Source organism: Tiliqua scincoides, chromosome 2 (assembly GCF_035046505.1).
Source record: "Tiliqua scincoides isolate rTilSci1 chromosome 2, rTilSci1.hap2, whole genome shotgun sequence".
Lineage (NCBI taxonomy): Eukaryota > Metazoa > Chordata > Lepidosauria > Squamata > Scincidae > Tiliqua > Tiliqua scincoides.
The window spans coordinates 104,003,528-104,019,568 of record NC_089822.1 but is presented as its reverse complement, the minus strand read 5'-3'; the positions used below and the strand labels follow the sequence as shown (position 1 = coordinate 104,019,568).

The window sequence follows — 16,041 nt, the reverse complement described above, 5'->3', positions numbered from 1 at the left end:
CTTGGAACTTCCTAATCCAAGAGGATGTACGAGCTGTCATTTTTTTTTGTCAGCACAGTTCCGGTTCTTTAACTTTAGAAGGGACGTAGCCAAGTTTGTTCATTTAGAGTCCACATAAAAGCCCTGACCTTTGGTGACAATAGTCTTCAGAGATGCAGATGAGATATCAAAGGAGCCAGTGGGCAACTGTCACCTCCAGTGTTTGCTTGTCACTTCCGTTTATGTTTTTTCATATAAATCTCTCTGTTGTAAGGTCCGAAGTGATTAAAACAAGTAATGTCTGTATTTATTCCCCAGATGTGAACTATAAGCTGTCTTTGTTTAGAGGCTGCTGTTCTGGTTTAGTAGTTGTGAACTAATCTAGTGTTGTGTGTAATAATACAACTGTTCTATTTTAACAGATCTTTTGACTTGGTGCTCAGCCCGAGGGGGGAGCTGAAAGTCACTCTAATGCTCCAGAACAACATAATTGAAACATACACCTTGAACCAATCGGTACAGGCAGCCCAAGTTGCACAGATGTCCAAGATAACCATTGGAGGCCACCGCAGTGATGTCAGAACCTTGGCATTTAGCTCTGACAACATTGGTATTCTCTCGGCTGCTGCTGAATCGGTTAAGATTTGGAACAGGTACAGATCTTCCGGAATACTAGAGCCAGAATATATCTTTTCAACACTGGTGCTTAACACTGACTCTGGGAGTACACAGTTTCTTCTGCTGTTTCTCTTCCTGCAATTGGGAATAGCCACAGTTTGAAGCCAAAACCTGGCTCCATGCAGGCTGCTAAACTAATCTGACATGACCTCTATTTCTTTCTGTATAGATCAGGGGTCTCTAAACTTTTAGGCCATATCGAAAATATGGCATGGTGTTGACGGTTGGAAAAATAAATTTTAAATATAATGTTTAAATAAATACATTAGAAAGCTTTAGAAAGCCTAGAGCCTTCAGATCACCCAAAAATGTCACTTCTTGATTTTCCAGGAAAACCAGGAGGTGATGTTTTTAGGCCTTCACCCTCCAGACACAACTGAAGTACAGCTGTGGTCACATTCGGTTGAACAGACAAGAGACTTGGAGACCAGAAGCTTGTCATGAGCCGCATCTGGCCCCGGGGCCAGGGTTTAGAGACCCCCAATATAGTTTAATGATATTAATCTCTTGCCATCCTGAGCGCTCTGACCTTGCAGCTTGGAAGGAAAAATGCTTGGTTCCTTTTTATTTGAGATTATTTTCATGTTTAATTGCAACCTTTTGTACTTGGCCAAAATGATCCACACAGCAGCTTGCAGATAAAAAGAAAAAAAAATAATTATTGATACCCCACGGTATAAAAGCAACACACACAGCAGCTAAGTAAAAGTAACAAGCTTTATGCTGCAATCTATAAGTAGGGAGCAGTGACAGCTGTCACTGGCATTTCTGCAAAGAATAAGTGTTAATTTTCTGGCAAAAGTTTGAAGGGAAGAGGCAAGTGCCTTTCCTTAAAGAGGGAGTACAACTGAAGGGAAGGCCCACTCTTCTGTATGTGTAACTATGTCAGGTCTACCTTTTTCATTCATGGCTAGAACCATGCTAAGCAAAGCAAAAGCGTAGAAGCTCCTTGCCACAGCTGCCATCTGAGAATCTAGGAGCATCTGGCTCCCAAGAAAACCTTCAATTACAATTCAGATTTTTTCAGAAGGATGCTTAGCCTTTCCCAAAACTGTTGGTATCCCAGTCAAGTAGTTCTGTTGACCAGGGGCACTTCAGTCTTGCCTGGATTATGATTCAGGTTGGTTGATCTACATGCAGCCCATGACTGATGTCAGGCACCGATACAGAACTTCCACCATCTCTTTTGACTAAAATGGACAGGAGCAAGAGAACTGAGAGCCGTCAGCAGGCTGATAACATTGAGCTGCAAATCTTCAGTCAGACTCCACCAGCACTTTTATCTAGGAGAGTGATTCCCAAGCTCTGGGTCCATGGCCCACCAGTGGGTCACGACCCAATTTTTTGTGGTTCCAGAAACTGACGGGGCAGATTAGGCTCTGTGTATCAAGGGTTAAACAACCTGCTACTTGGGGAGAGCCCTGCTGCCCAATCACCATTGGCCTATTGGCTGGTAAAGTAAACATTTTTAGGTGGGACCCGATGCTAAAACGTTTGAGAACCACTTATCTAGGTGTTGAGTAGAAGTCCTGCAGTGCTGTGCTCTGCAACCTGCCTTTCAAGACGGGCTGGATCATGGAAGTATTAGTATTAGAATGTTTAATATTGACTGGTGGTAAGTTAGTGGCTTAATATTTGCAGTTTCTTTCACAAGGGCACCTGTTTTGTTATTTGATGGAGATTTTGTGCCTTTTTTTAATAAGGAAGAGGGCAGGTTAAAGTGTTTTAAAGTCAAATGTGAAAAGAAGGAGAATTTCAAAACAAATGGCAAAATTTAATTTTGCAGGCTCCTGACCAGGAAACCTGCTTTTGAGTAATTCCTTCTGACATTTCACAGGTTATTAAAAGATACTAACTCAACAGTTTCTACTAGCCGTCCTGGTGGCTGGTCTGTGGGCAGATCACGTGCAGATGTTTTCTCTTTTGCCACTTGGACGGAGCGCTTTCCCTGTAATGCAGTGGCAACGTCCTGTAGTACCGTGTGTTTGTTCATGATGCAGGTGCCTGCTTGCTCATGAAAGATCCGCTTTCAGTACTGCTAACTTGTCCTTGAAGCCCACAGAGGAATAACAGTTTGGCATAAATCAAACCAGGCATGTCTCTGACTATGGGCTTTCTAAGCATTTGTATCATTGAATGGTACATTGAAATGGAGCTCATCTTGCTTTAAAAGGAAGCCTTCACTTCTGCATGCAAGTATCTCTTGTGTGTTGTTCCCACCTCAGGTCTACCTTGCAGTGTATCCGGACCATCGCATGTGAGTACGCGCTCTGCTCCCTTTTTGTCCCAGGAGATCGGCAAGTTGTTGTGGGAACTAAGGTCAGTTTCTATGCCTTCTGAAATGCTAGGGGGCCTAGGGAACAATCCTCTCAGGTTTCCAGATACCTTTAGAAGGGTGTTCTTCTCCGGCTGTTGAGCCAATTGCATCTCCTCTAATTCCAGATGAGTGTCGTTCTTGACACAGCTCCTCTGCAAATGTAGTGCTGAAGGGAAATGCAGCCTGGTATCTGTCCAGCTGTTCAACTATTTTCCCTGGCAAAGATATTTGGAACATGCTGGGAATTGTTTGTTCATTTTTAATTGTGATTTCATTTATAATCTGACTTCCTTTTGTCATGGAACTCGAGGCAGTGTACAAGGGGTTCTCAGGTGATCTCTTGGCACTGACCAGAGCCAGACCTGCCAAGCTGCTACATCATATGCTTTAAGACTGTGCACTGGGATTTATTTCACTTCATCTTTGTCTTTTCCTGTTTATTAGTGCATCTCTTCTTTGTTTGAAAAGTTTGCCCAGCATTGCAAAGTTTACTTTGACTCTTGTTGAGATATCGATGTTTGGCTCTTGAGGGGTGGGTGGATTTTCTGAACTTGTTTTGAGCAGAATTATACTGTTTTGGTATATTCAGACCCTTGAGTTGTTCACAGCAATGCTGATTATATTGGAAGAGACAATGATAGAATGCAATTAGAGAGCAAAGTCTTTGTTATACGTGTATTTTCAGGCACACTGCTTTGTTTACGCTGCCTTGGAAGGAGTAGAGTGCATTTTCCTTTGTTTCAGTGTGCTTTGAAGACACGGCAAGTGTGACCTCCTGTGAACTTATTAGGAGGCTCATAGCAAAGGTTGATGCAGCTGGGAACATTTTCAGCCATTCAACACCCAACCATATGCAGGGCCATGTATGTTTCAAACATAAGGAGTTAACTTTGTGTGTTTCAAACACAAGGAGTTACTTTGCAGGTGACTTGCTTGAATGAATCAGCGTCATGATAAGAAATGATGAGTCAGGCCGTGGTTGCGCTGAGCTGCTCTTAGATTCCCAGCATTCGGGTATCTCACTTTGATGTGTGTTCAATCTGTCAGCAGTTCCTGTACCCATGTGAATGTCATGTGGGAGCCCAGCAATAAGTGAAAAGCACAACATGGGAGATTTCCCTGTTACTGCCACCTCTTGGCATTTTGGATGTAATAGTGAGCTGTCTCTGTTTGGTCTGGATGTGGTTTTTCTCCCCTTTCAATGACCACATGAAAGCTGCAACTGCTGAGAGCCGGGGGGTGGGTGGGTGGGTAGTATCATGGCTAAGAGTCAGATACAAATCAGAAAGTCCTGATTCAAATCTTGCTTCAGCCTTGATCTTGTATAGTCATTAAGCAAGCCACTCTCTCAGCCTCAGAGCCCCCTCCCCCCTGGTCTACCTCATTCTTTAGCATGGCCACCTTTATAGGTTTGTAAATGTTACAATGCAATTACATGTTTGAAGTGTGTTTAACGTTATAAAGTACGGTATAAATGCTAAGCTGTTGTTGATGTCATTGCCATTAGTGATATAACGAATATGGCTTGTTTTAGACTGGGAAACTGCAGTTGTTTGATCTTGCTGCTGGGACTTTGTTGGAGGCTGTCGATGCTCACGATGGAGCCGTTTGGTCAATCTGTCTTTCTTCAGACCAGGTAGCTCAGGCCCACTTTCTAACGGTTTTTTAAAAATTTCTTTCTAGTAGGAGGTTTGTTGAGGCACTAGTGGGTGCCTGGACACAGTATAAATATGTTTTACAATTTGAGAGTGAGAGCTTCTGGCACAGAAATGTTTATAAAACAGCCTGTTCTACAATGGAAGGAGATCACTGGGAGGGACTCCTTCCATTCGCGAGGCCACAATAAAAGCTAATTTGAATGAACCCCTGTGATGATTGAGCTTTCCTTGCCCCCTTCTTTACCACCCATATCTTTCTCTCTAAGGCAGCAGTTTTCAGCCATTGTGCCGCAGCATGTTGGTGTGCCATGAATGGTCCACAGGTGTGCCATGGGACTTTGGGGAGGGTCATTTGTTAGTAGGGCCACTGGGGTTGTTAGCCCCCTGCCAGCAGCGTGGTGGTACCTTGTCAATTGTCCAAAAACTTACGTTGTGCCGTGACAATTTTAGTGCGTTGTCAGTGTGCTGTGAGATGGAAAAGGATGAAAATCAGCGCCCTATGGAAAGCCTCAGTACACTGATAAGAAAGAGACTTCTCTGGGGTGCTTTGAAACCAGCACCATTGCAGAAGGACCACATACTCAGACTTGCAAATGGTTTCTGAAAACTTCCGATCATGTTCCTGTTTCCTTGGCGAGAGAGTGCACAAGACTTCATTTTAATTGAGACTTTTGTCTCCTTCAGCGTGGCTTTGTCACCGGAGGTGCGGATAAATGTGTCAAGTTCTGGGAGTTTGAGCTGGTGAAGGATGAGAACAGTACCCAAAAGAGGTGAGGATGTTGATTGTCTCCCCCCCCTCCCCCGCCTTGCCGGCCTTCACTGGGTCCTGTGCTTGGTTCTCACTGGTCACGTTCTTACAGTTGCCTAGAAATGCAGCATCACATGCTGGTCACAAGATAGCTTTTTGCCTTGTGGTGGGGAGGGCATGAGGCTTTATAACAAATAGGTATGTAATGTGTGTTCTGGAGAAAATTTCAAAATATGAAATGAAACAGGGTTTTTCTTTGAAAGTTTTCTGTTTTTGGGAATTATAATGTACATATATTAACTGTGACCTAATTAATACTGCATTATTATTCAACAGCTTATATTGATTGTTTAACCCCAAGGTGTCCTGCTCTTCCTCCCTTTAATTTACTCAGTGCATTTTTTGCTGGTGCATTCTGGGAGCTAATTTTCTCTTTTTCCGAAATTGAGCACCTTTGTAACTTCTAAGAACTTCTTCCATTCCCACCTTCTGTTTATGTTATGTTTGAAGAAGGAAGGCCCACAGCCAGGAAGACAGACCAGGGACAGACTACACTTGCGCCAGTGTGGAAGGGATTGTCACTCCCGAATCAGTCTTCAACCACACTAGATGCTGTTCCAGAACCACCATTCAGAGCACAATACCAGAGTCTTCCGAGACTGAAGGATGCCAACAACATGTTTGAAGATGCCTTATACTGAATTGGAGCATTGGTCCATTTAGCCAGCATTCTCTACTCTGACTGGTAGCAGCTTGCTAATGCCAGCAACCAAGACCCTTCTGAACTGGGTATTCAACCTGCGGCCATTCATATATTAAAAACTACTACTCTGTTACAATATAGCTTCTTTTCACTGATACTCTGTAGGTTTGCCACTATACAAACATGTGCATGATTAACAGAACAAAACCAAAGAAAAATGTAGCAGGGAGACATGCCCAATATTATCACATTACTTTTTGCCATCCTACTCCTGGGAGAATTTACATTTGTGACTTCTAGTCCAAGAAATATAAAGAACCTCCATAAATGCAGCAGAGCATATCTTTCCAGAAAGTTCACTCGTTGCCTGAGGGCTGGTGAGAATCCCTCTTGCTATTCAGGTAAGCAATAAAAGTCTGTCATATTGGATAAAAAGTATACAACTTGACCTTTTCTTTTGAAAGGAGAATTCGGTTACGAGTGTTTTTGTGGCAGCGTGTAAATGACCCTGTCCACTTTGCTACAAATTAATTCATAGAGCAGTTTGCAGGCTTCCCTTGGGCTATTTCAACCTGTCAAAAACACAATGATATGGTGAAACACAAATTTTTAGAAACATCAGAAAAGAGAGTCTGGGGTTGAACACTGACCTCCAGAAAACAGTCTGTCATATAGTTCATAGAGACAATCTTCGAACTTTTCAACCATATCTTGGCGGGTACCACTTTTTCAAGCAAGGTGAGGATTCATTGTCTCATGTTCCTGCAACAACGTGCTTGGGTCTTTCTCCCCTTGATTCTGGGAGAGTCATTTTTGGATATCTTTTTGGCTGTGTTTGGGGGATCTGTAATTTCATTGCATGATGTTTGTTTGTCTTTTCCCCCTAATTATAGCTTTTAAAATTACTTGGTGATACAGAAGAGGCTGTCTGCTCAGGCTCAAGGTTATATTTCTGTGACTGAGCCAGGGCTTTCAAAGCAGGTTCTGATTCTAAGCCTTGGCTGGCCCCAACTGAGACGAATCCTGCTCATCCTGAGACGAATCCTGCTCATGTTTTTAGCTCATCCTAGATGAGCTAAGAACACTGATGCGGGTTCCTTCTCCGCAGCCCAAATAGGAAGGACATGGCAAAGAAGATGGGCAAGCTGTCCCTGTAAATTGACATGAAATGCTCCTTTTGCAGCTCCTTTCCAAGGTACACCTTGCAAAGCTTCCTGTGTCTGCAGTGCAGCTAACAGTGCCATCAATTCTGTGCTTGTATCCTAGGCTTTCTGTGAAGCAAACACGTGTCTTGCAGCTGGATGAAGATGTTCTTTGTGTCCGGTACAGCCCCAACCAAAAGCTTCTCGCGGTTTCCTTACTGGACTGCACGGTGAAAATATTCTACACAGATACACTCAAGGTAGCAGGCAGCACCTTTGGGGTTTAAGTACAGGATTCAAGGGTTAAACAAGTCTGAGTAGTTTCGGGTGTGCATTTGCTATCAGTAGTTGCCAGGCATTTCTTTTGAATACCTAGCAGGGGGCTGTAGCAAGTCCGTGGCTGTTTTGGAGAACAAGAGCTCCACATTTGAGTAACAGGACGCAGCTCCTCAAATGTAGCAAGTGCCTATTGTCTGGATAGCTTATCTTTTACTCTGAGGAAAGCAAGTGTGTCTGTGTTTTGGAAAGGCAACCCTGTTGAACTATGCACCAATCATAAAGGTCCAGGCACTTCTACACTTTTGTGCTCTATGTAACAGGTGGCATTTGTCTTCCTCTTTCGTTCCAGTTTTTCCTGTCTCTCTATGGACACAAGCTGCCTGTGCTGTGCATGGATATCTCCTACGTGAGTATGGCGGGCACATGCTGGAGACCTTGGCAGTTCTTGATGTGGCATATGGCAGGCCAGCGTGGCCATATGGACAGCTCATTTTGTCCCCCTTACACATCTCCTCTGAGCAGCTGTTTTGTGCTGCACTCTTGTCATTCATTGAAATGTAAAAGTTGGGTTGAGGCAAGAAGTTGAAGGTCTTCTTTTCTTCCTTCACCATGTTGAAGAGGCTCTGCTGCCCTGACATTTGTACCTGCCAAAATTGGCTTCATGGATGTTAATAAAACAGTGGTTTTCAAACTCCTGTTCCTTACTGAAAGGCTTTAGTAATGATGGACGGACTGACTTACTCATCTTCTGCTGTTTGCTGCTGAGGGCTGTTTTTGGTGCATTTTACCTCATATACTCTTGGTACATGCAAGGGAATGATGAAGCCTGGTGGGCCTAGTCAATCTCTTTCATGGAATGATTGTATATAAATGTTTCCTAAAATCCTCAGCAATGCGCAGGGCTTCCATGGCAAAACAGTTGATGTGTAAGGGGTCCTTGAAAGCACTGTTTGAAAACCAGTTTAATAAAAGCATGTTTCTGTGCTATATTGTGAGGAATTAGTTTGATGCTTTTATAAAAGCATTTCTCAACATCTGCCCCCTCCCACTTTACCACTTTGCATGGTCCACCTATTGGAAGTACCACTGGAAGTGAATGGCAAAGATGTCATCACCAGTTACTTCCAGATTGGGAGAACAGACTTGACGCAACAGACACCAGTAAGAGACTCGGAGTGAACGGGAGGCCTTTTTCGAGTGCGGGAAAAGCGCACGCTGGAGCTCTGCCTACAGAGCCGAGCCTCCTACCACTGTTTTGTCATGTTGAGTTGCTGGTCTCACTGCCAGATGGTAGTATTATGTGGGTCCCATGTTAACCATTGGAAACCACATTACATATCACCAGTAGTAAGAATATCAATGGTTGAGAACGCTGCTTTCCAGGAAGGCTGGATGAAATAGTTTTGCTAGGTTTTCTCCAATCTGAACAACAGGTAATTTGGACTTTAGTATTCCAAATGATACAGGGAAGGAGTGTCATTGCATCACCCAATCCCAGGTTCCCACCGCCCCCCCCCCACTATGCTACTGACTTGATGAGCCATGGATGGAAGCCTGGGCACACCCTGATCATATCAGTGACTGAGTAGCCCTTTCTGCCTCTGCTTTGCTCTAGGATGGGGCACTCATTGCAACAGGCTCCGCTGATCGGAATGTGAAGATCTGGGGCTTGGACTTTGGGGATTGTCACAGATCTCTCTTTGCCCATGATGACAGGTATGTAGATCTCCAAGAACACCTGGATTTACTCAGTATAGGCTCTGCTCCTTTAGATTTAAATTTCTCTGAGACTCTTAAGAGAAGTTCATTGCCATCATGACCTGTATGCAGTCCCATATCTGGGGTCTGTACAGGCCCATTTGCTGAATATTTTAGAGCTTTTGGGAGAGCGAGGTGCTCTTTTCTCTCACTTTGACTACTACCTTTTGGCATCAAGTACCTACACACATCCCAGGGGGACCCCCAGTCCAGCCCATGAGGAGCCCCCAGTCTCCAATGAACCTCTGGCCTTGCAGACACTTGCTGGAGCCCGCGCTGGTCCGACACAACTACTCTCAGCGTAAGGGCCGACTGTTTGACCTCTTGCGTGAGCTGCAGGCTAAGGGCTCCCTCCTCCTCTTGCTGTTTTGTGTCTGTGAAGCAGCAGCGAAGGAAAGGCAGGCCTTGCTTTGCCCAAGGTCTTTTATAGGCCTTGAATTATCATGAGACCTTCATTCATTCATATAAGTTCCAACTCGAATATTTTCATATTCCTTGCCTAAGACGGGGTTGGACTAGATGACCCATTGGGGCCTTCCAACTCTATGATTCCGTGATTATGTAAATTTATTCAAATTTTAAACATAAATTCTTTTTTTCCTGGTCCCCAACTCAGTGTCAGAGAGATGATGTGGCCCTCTTGCCAAAAAGTTTGGACACTCCTGGGTTAGAGTATGAAAGGATTTGTTCTGTTGTTACACTCTTTCTGGGGTTTGCTGCCCTGCAGGAGGGCAGTTCAAGTTTGGTTGTCTTGCACAAAAGGGTAAAGTCACCGCATGGTTGTAATATGTTCAAGTTTGGTTGTCTTGCACAAAAGGGTATAGTCACTGCATGGGTGTAATATGTTTGTCATCTGTGCAGTCCCGTGTATGGGATCTGTGTTTTCACAGACCAATTTGTGGGAACTGTCTACAGCAGCCATTTTTTAACCTTTTCCATCTCACAGCATACTGACAAGGCACTAAAATTTTCAAGGCACACCATTAGTTTTTTGACAGTTGACAAGTTGCACCACACTGCTGGCTGGTGGCTCACATCCCCCAGTTGTCCTACTAATAAAGGACCCTCCCCCAAACTCCTATGGCATACCTGCACACCATTCGCAATACACTAATGTGCCATGGTTGAAAATCGCTGGTCTAGAGTGTTTGTAATATTATCCTACAATGCTTCAACCTGCTTGGGTTGATAAGTTTGTATCTGGATTTTTGGCAGTCCCTGAATGTTGAGCACAGTTGCTTTTGAGGCATGAGTTTCTTATATAAGTGGCTGCTATAGTATCTGGGTCTCTGAGGTCTGAGCCAGGGACTCCTGGGAGAGGTAACAGAGTGGAAGGAAGTGGCAGCCAAAGATAGATAGATAGGAAGTTCCTCATGTTCTTCCTGTCTAAAATGGCCCTGTGGGTGTGGGATGTAGTTTTAAAATTGTGATGATCTGAGATTGTCTAACATGGTCCCTTTCTCTCATTTTTAGTGTGATGTACCTCCAGTTTGTTCCCAGGTCCCACCTTTTCTTTACAGCAGGAAAGGACCACAAGATTAAACAGTGGGATGCTGATAAATTTGAGCACATCCAAACTCTAGAGGTAAAATCGGATAGCTGGATGTGCGCCCCTATGGATTTGTGGGTGTACTGCAGTGTGGGACTTCTTCCTGTCATTTACTGTCTATATATCTGATTTTTAGGGGCATCACCAGGAAGTGTGGTGTTTGGCACTCAGTCCCAATGGTGACTACGTTGTGTCCTCCTCGCATGACAAATCATTGCGTCTCTGGGAAAAGACAAGGGAGCCACTGGTTTTGGAGGAAGAGAGGGAGATGGTAAGAGAAGCAGTCTTGTGTGAGATGCATGCTTAATTAATTAACGTATTAATATACTGAGTTTCCAAATTAAAAACTGTACAGAGCAATTCGCAGCCAAACCATTCATTTGGCTTGTTCCCTGATTTGTCAGTAAATGAAAGTGTAAGTAATGCCATCTGTTCACCAGAGGCAACCTTGCAACACTTCCTGACTGAGTGAGTCCAACCAAATTCCTAGGCTGGATATCTATCAAGCTATTGTTTTTTAGTGACCTGAAGTCAGCAGCATGTCACTTCAGACTAAGGTCATGTCACAATGGGTCTGTATTGCAAATTGACAGGCTGACATTTGGCCTGGATCAGTAATAGTTGTTAACTCATGGATGAAAGCAATTAAGGGCGCAATCATAATTTGCACTGAAACAAACAGACTGATTGGCCTGTGGTGAATCCAGGGCAAGGTAGATGCAAAGTGGGGCACAACTCAGAATTTTATTCCTCTTACCCCATGTCGTGCATCAGCCAGCCTTATGGGGCTACTTGGATCTGTGCCAGTGACTGCATGGGCGCAAATCTAAGCAGCCTGTGTAACACTGGTTAGGCCGGGACAGGGGTTAGGATCTGGTCTGTGCTGCTGCAGCTGGTCCCACCACCCTCCCCCACCCAAAAATGCTCCCTCCCCATCCCCAACACCCTCCCGCCACCCTCTCCAGCCCCCTGCGCCAGCCTACCCAAGCCAGCACAAATGCACCCTCTCCTGGCACAGGTCCAGCACTGCTAGGCCAGCGCACGTCTCTGTACTGGCCTAGCCTACTTCCGAGTAGGTACGAACGTGCAGCACATTTGTGATACTTGGGAGCCAGCACAAGGGATTTGTGCCAGCTTGGGGGTGGTGGTAGGTTTGCACTGCTCAACATTAGAATTCTGCGTGAGAATAGCAAAAAACAAACCACATCACTAGCTAGTCTGAAATGTCTTTAGTAGCCAGCCTCAAAGCTCACCAGGGCCAATCACTCTCATCTGAACCTACCACATAGGGTTAGGTTAAAGGGAGAGGGGAAGAGAAGAAGCACACCCACCCACCCCACCCTTCTTGAAAGAAATAAGCACTGGTAGTCAGTGAGCTAATCATGCGGGTCTCTGGGCAGAGAGTTCTACTGCATCTCACTGCCTTAAGCCTGGCCTCCAAAGATGGCACAAGCAGATTCACCTGAACATTTCAGAGGTGGGGAGTAGTGGAGTCGTAGAGTTTCGTTGTGCCCCTACCAATACTCACACACTGAATTATTGTCTTCTGTAGCAAAGAGAAGCAGAGTATGAAGAGAGTATTGCGAAGGAAGACCAACCTTTGGTAAGTCATTACTGCCTAAGTTTCCAAGTGTGGTTGTCTTGCTTTTCCTGAGAACATTAGAATTTCTTGGGCTTCAGAAGGCCCCGTTGTCCAAGCGGAATGGAGAGCCAAGGTGGAGAGCCAGTGCACTTTGGAGATCTCAGGTCTGCTGACTTGTCCTTCCTTGACTTGTACATCTTTCACAATTGAATTGCATGCTTGGGACCGGGCATTACTCAAAAGTTTCCACTGGTAAATTAATAATAAATTCTGGTTTTAATATCTCTGTTCATGTTTGCTATCAGATTTCTAAGACCCCTCCCCATAAGCAAATCAGGGTTGTTCATGAGTTAATTTTGCAACCCAAGAAGTAGGATTTGGGCCACAAGCCTGACAGATTACCAACATTTTCTAGATTCAGTTCTAGTCAAAATGCAGCCAATGAACTTTCCTAAGAAAACTTCTGTAAGAAACTCACAAAGGTTCAGGCACAAAACTTTATATCAAGACCCCTCCCCCACCCATTTAAGAACCCTACTTGCTTATCAGTTCTTGCTAGATATTTGCTATTTGGCCGCAGTCTAACACAGTTTCAGCACATTTTAACTCTCTTGGATTGTGACCTTAGGTTTAGCTTCCAAACTTGCTTTCAGTTTTTATCTACCACTCTGCTGTTACCTCATCCAAGTTTTTGTTGTCTCCTCTTTATTGATTTGAAATATTTTCTGTTCTCCAAATGAAGTACTAATTTTTTTTCCCTTTCCAACATTAATGATGGAATTGGCTCATCTATGTCTTTAGAAGCTGATTTTGCGCCAGACTTACAGCATTTCTTCAGAGGAAAAAAAGGCATTCATCAGAGAGGAAAAATGCATTCATATTCTTTCAACATCTCTCCCTTACAATTTGTTTATCTGCCTTTCTCCCCTATTTATCCATATTAAAATAAATTTATCAGTGAATCCAACAAATTAATATTTAAATGAAATATACATGAAATTGTTGAAAAATATAAAAGCTTATCAGCCCTTCAGCTGAAAAATCCAAGTGCAATTCTGTTAATTCTAGATCAGATATGCAAATCAATCAATGAAAAATTCAACTCATGATATTTAAGTCAGTTGATCAGATTGCAGTCTAATAAGTTTAGACCTCTCGGCTGTGCCTCAGGAATGCTTGAGTGGTAGGGAGAATGTAAACAGAGAAAGCAAAACCTGAGGATATAGTTGCCCTCCAAAATGATTCCCAGCACATATAGACTCTTATTAGTGTCAGCCTGTGAGGCAGTAGCAATTCAAATTTCCACTGCTGCACACCTACTGCTGTTTTTATATTCCTTGTGCCATTCAATTTGGCATTGCTTTCCTGCTTATAGAATGGTATGTGTATTTCCACTCTATTATAATAGAGACTTGATGTGATCCTTGGTCTCTGCAGAACAGTATCTTGAAAATCCTTGGCTCATTACAGACCTCGATGCAAAGCTATTGAGGGTATTTGAAGGCAACTGGAGAAACTGCAGGTTGTGTGATGCTCCTGCAGAGTTCTTCTTCTCAGGATTTAACTTGCAGGTCTGTTTTTTGTGTACCTGTTTCAGGTTGCTGGGGAGACTCGGGGAGAGGCTGGATTAGCAGGGAAGAAGACAATTGAAACCATCAAGGCAGTAAGTTTTACCTATTTCTTGGTCAAAGTACATGATGTGCAGAGTTGGGGAAATGCAGGGTCATCAGAACTTTTGCTGGTTTTTCCCCAATCCACGTTGTAAGGCCAGACAGCACTGGGCTCCTCCGTGGAAGACTTGAGGAAAGCTGCCTCCGCAATACTCAGCGTGGTAGCAGAAAAGAGACTGACATTTTCTTTTTGGGTGGGAAGTAATTGCCAGTTTGCCTTGCATGTTCTCTTAGTGCTCTGAAACTCCTCTTGTGGAAATAAAGTGTAGTACATTCAATTGGCTTGCAAGCCCCCCAGTGGAGCTCAAGCAAGAGATGGAAACGGCCCATAATAGGAATAGTTTACCTCTTAGAACTGAGAATCATTATTGACCTTTTTCAGAAACTAGCTTGAGTGATACTCTGCTGGGTTTGGTAGCCTCCTCCAAAGCTTACTTTTGCACTGAAAGGGAAATGGCACTGCTTGCTCAGCGGCATGTTTATGATTCCTTGTGCAAGAGCCAGCATTCTTGGTGAAACACCACTTAAAGCAGAGGCCACTCTGAATGCTACTTAGTTAGTGAGCTAGTCATGATTTGTGTAGTAAATGGTCATTGCAGCATCCTTGTAAAATTTCTACTGCTTGCAGGGAGGCACAAAAGAGCCATAACAGTCATCCCCCCCTCTGCTTTCACAGGCAAAATGTTATTTGATTAGTCTAGTGTCAGGCGTAAAACCACTCTGATGAGCAGTCTTCCAGTCTACATTAACACCTTTCATTGGTTCAGCTGCTGACGCGCTGCTTTTGTGCCTGTAGGCTGAGCGGGTCATGGAAGCCATTGAGCTGTACCGAGAAGAGACCGCAAAACTAGAAGAGCACAAAGCCATCTGCAGAGCTGCTGGAAAAGAGGTGAGGAAGAATCCTGAGGGCATGTGAGCTGTGGTGCGGTGTGATTGGACCTCAGTCGTGCCCTTCTCAAAGAGAAAATGCTTGAAGACCTGTGCGGACACACATGCGTGTGCCTGTGTACTTTGACCACAGCTCAGTCCAACAAGGATCTGTTTCTAATCATCAGGGCTTAAAAGAGCTAGTTGGTACAGTCTTTCATTCATTCCAGGTTTTTGTGCCAACCTGCCCCTTCAAAGCAGCCCAATTTTTTTGGTGTCCCCCTCCCTTTATTTAATCACCCTTGGGCAGACAACATAGTTGGTGAAAAATCTGGTTTACCCACCCTCCCTTTGCTAGATGAGAAATGTTATTGCATGGACCAAATTCTCACACAGCAACACAGGGAAATACACATGATCGCACTCAAAAGGAAAATCCTGCTTCTCAGATAAGTTTGGTTTTCTCATTCATCGTCTGTCTGGAGGGAGAATGAGCCTTAATTGCAATGCATTTTCTGTCTGCAGGTTCCTCTTCCTGTAAACCCCATTCTCCAGGCATATGGCAACATTTCAGTAAGTAGAAGGTGTGGCGCATGTTGAGACACAAGGAGTGTTAGGGCCCAATCCTATCCAACTTTCCAGCATGGCATGCAACCATGCCAATGGGGCATATGTGTCATCCTGTAGTGGGGGAGCAGTCACAGCAGCTTCCTCAAGGTAAGGGAACACTTGTTCCCTTTCGTCTGGGCTGCATTGTGGCTGCATTGGTGCTGGAAAGTTGGGTAGGATTGGGCCCTTTGATTTTTCTTAGTATGAGAGTGGGGCAGTTTTTAGGATTGTGTGAGGTGCAGATGAATGGGTGTTCATTATTGATTAGAGTGTGTGACTACAACGTTTTGATCCTTGTAATTTAGACTCTTGATTCTGTAGTGACACGTTTTGGCTAACTAAATTTCAGACTAACCTTATCAATAACATACTGGATGGAGGGTTTATACACGACACTGCTTCAAGGCTTGAAAGATGGATGATGATGCTTTTGGAGGGTTCAGGGTATTTCACGTTCAGTATTCTGCTGCAGACTTTACCGTAGCTCTGTATGGTAGATCAG

The 16,041-nt window shown here is 44.1% G+C and overlaps 1 protein-coding gene across 1 annotated transcript in view; it reads left to right on the top strand.

Annotated features, from left to right (window-relative positions):
- The window catches only part of WDR3 (WD repeat domain 3), a 34,071-nt gene that overhangs the window by 11,106 nt on the left and 6,924 nt on the right, over positions 1-16,041 (top strand). Inside the window, exons 11-23 of the mRNA XM_066614837.1 lie at positions 402-632; positions 2,883-2,976; positions 4,509-4,610; positions 5,317-5,402; positions 7,350-7,485; positions 7,854-7,910; positions 9,120-9,220; positions 10,736-10,847; positions 10,948-11,082; positions 12,364-12,414; positions 13,991-14,056; positions 14,860-14,952; positions 15,456-15,503. Of these exons, the coding sequence (XP_066470934.1) occupies positions 402-632; positions 2,883-2,976; positions 4,509-4,610; positions 5,317-5,402; positions 7,350-7,485; positions 7,854-7,910; positions 9,120-9,220; positions 10,736-10,847; positions 10,948-11,082; positions 12,364-12,414; positions 13,991-14,056; positions 14,860-14,952; positions 15,456-15,503 (1,312 nt within the window). The remainder of the gene's footprint in view (positions 1-401; positions 633-2,882; positions 2,977-4,508; positions 4,611-5,316; positions 5,403-7,349; positions 7,486-7,853; positions 7,911-9,119; positions 9,221-10,735; positions 10,848-10,947; positions 11,083-12,363; positions 12,415-13,990; positions 14,057-14,859; positions 14,953-15,455; positions 15,504-16,041) is intronic.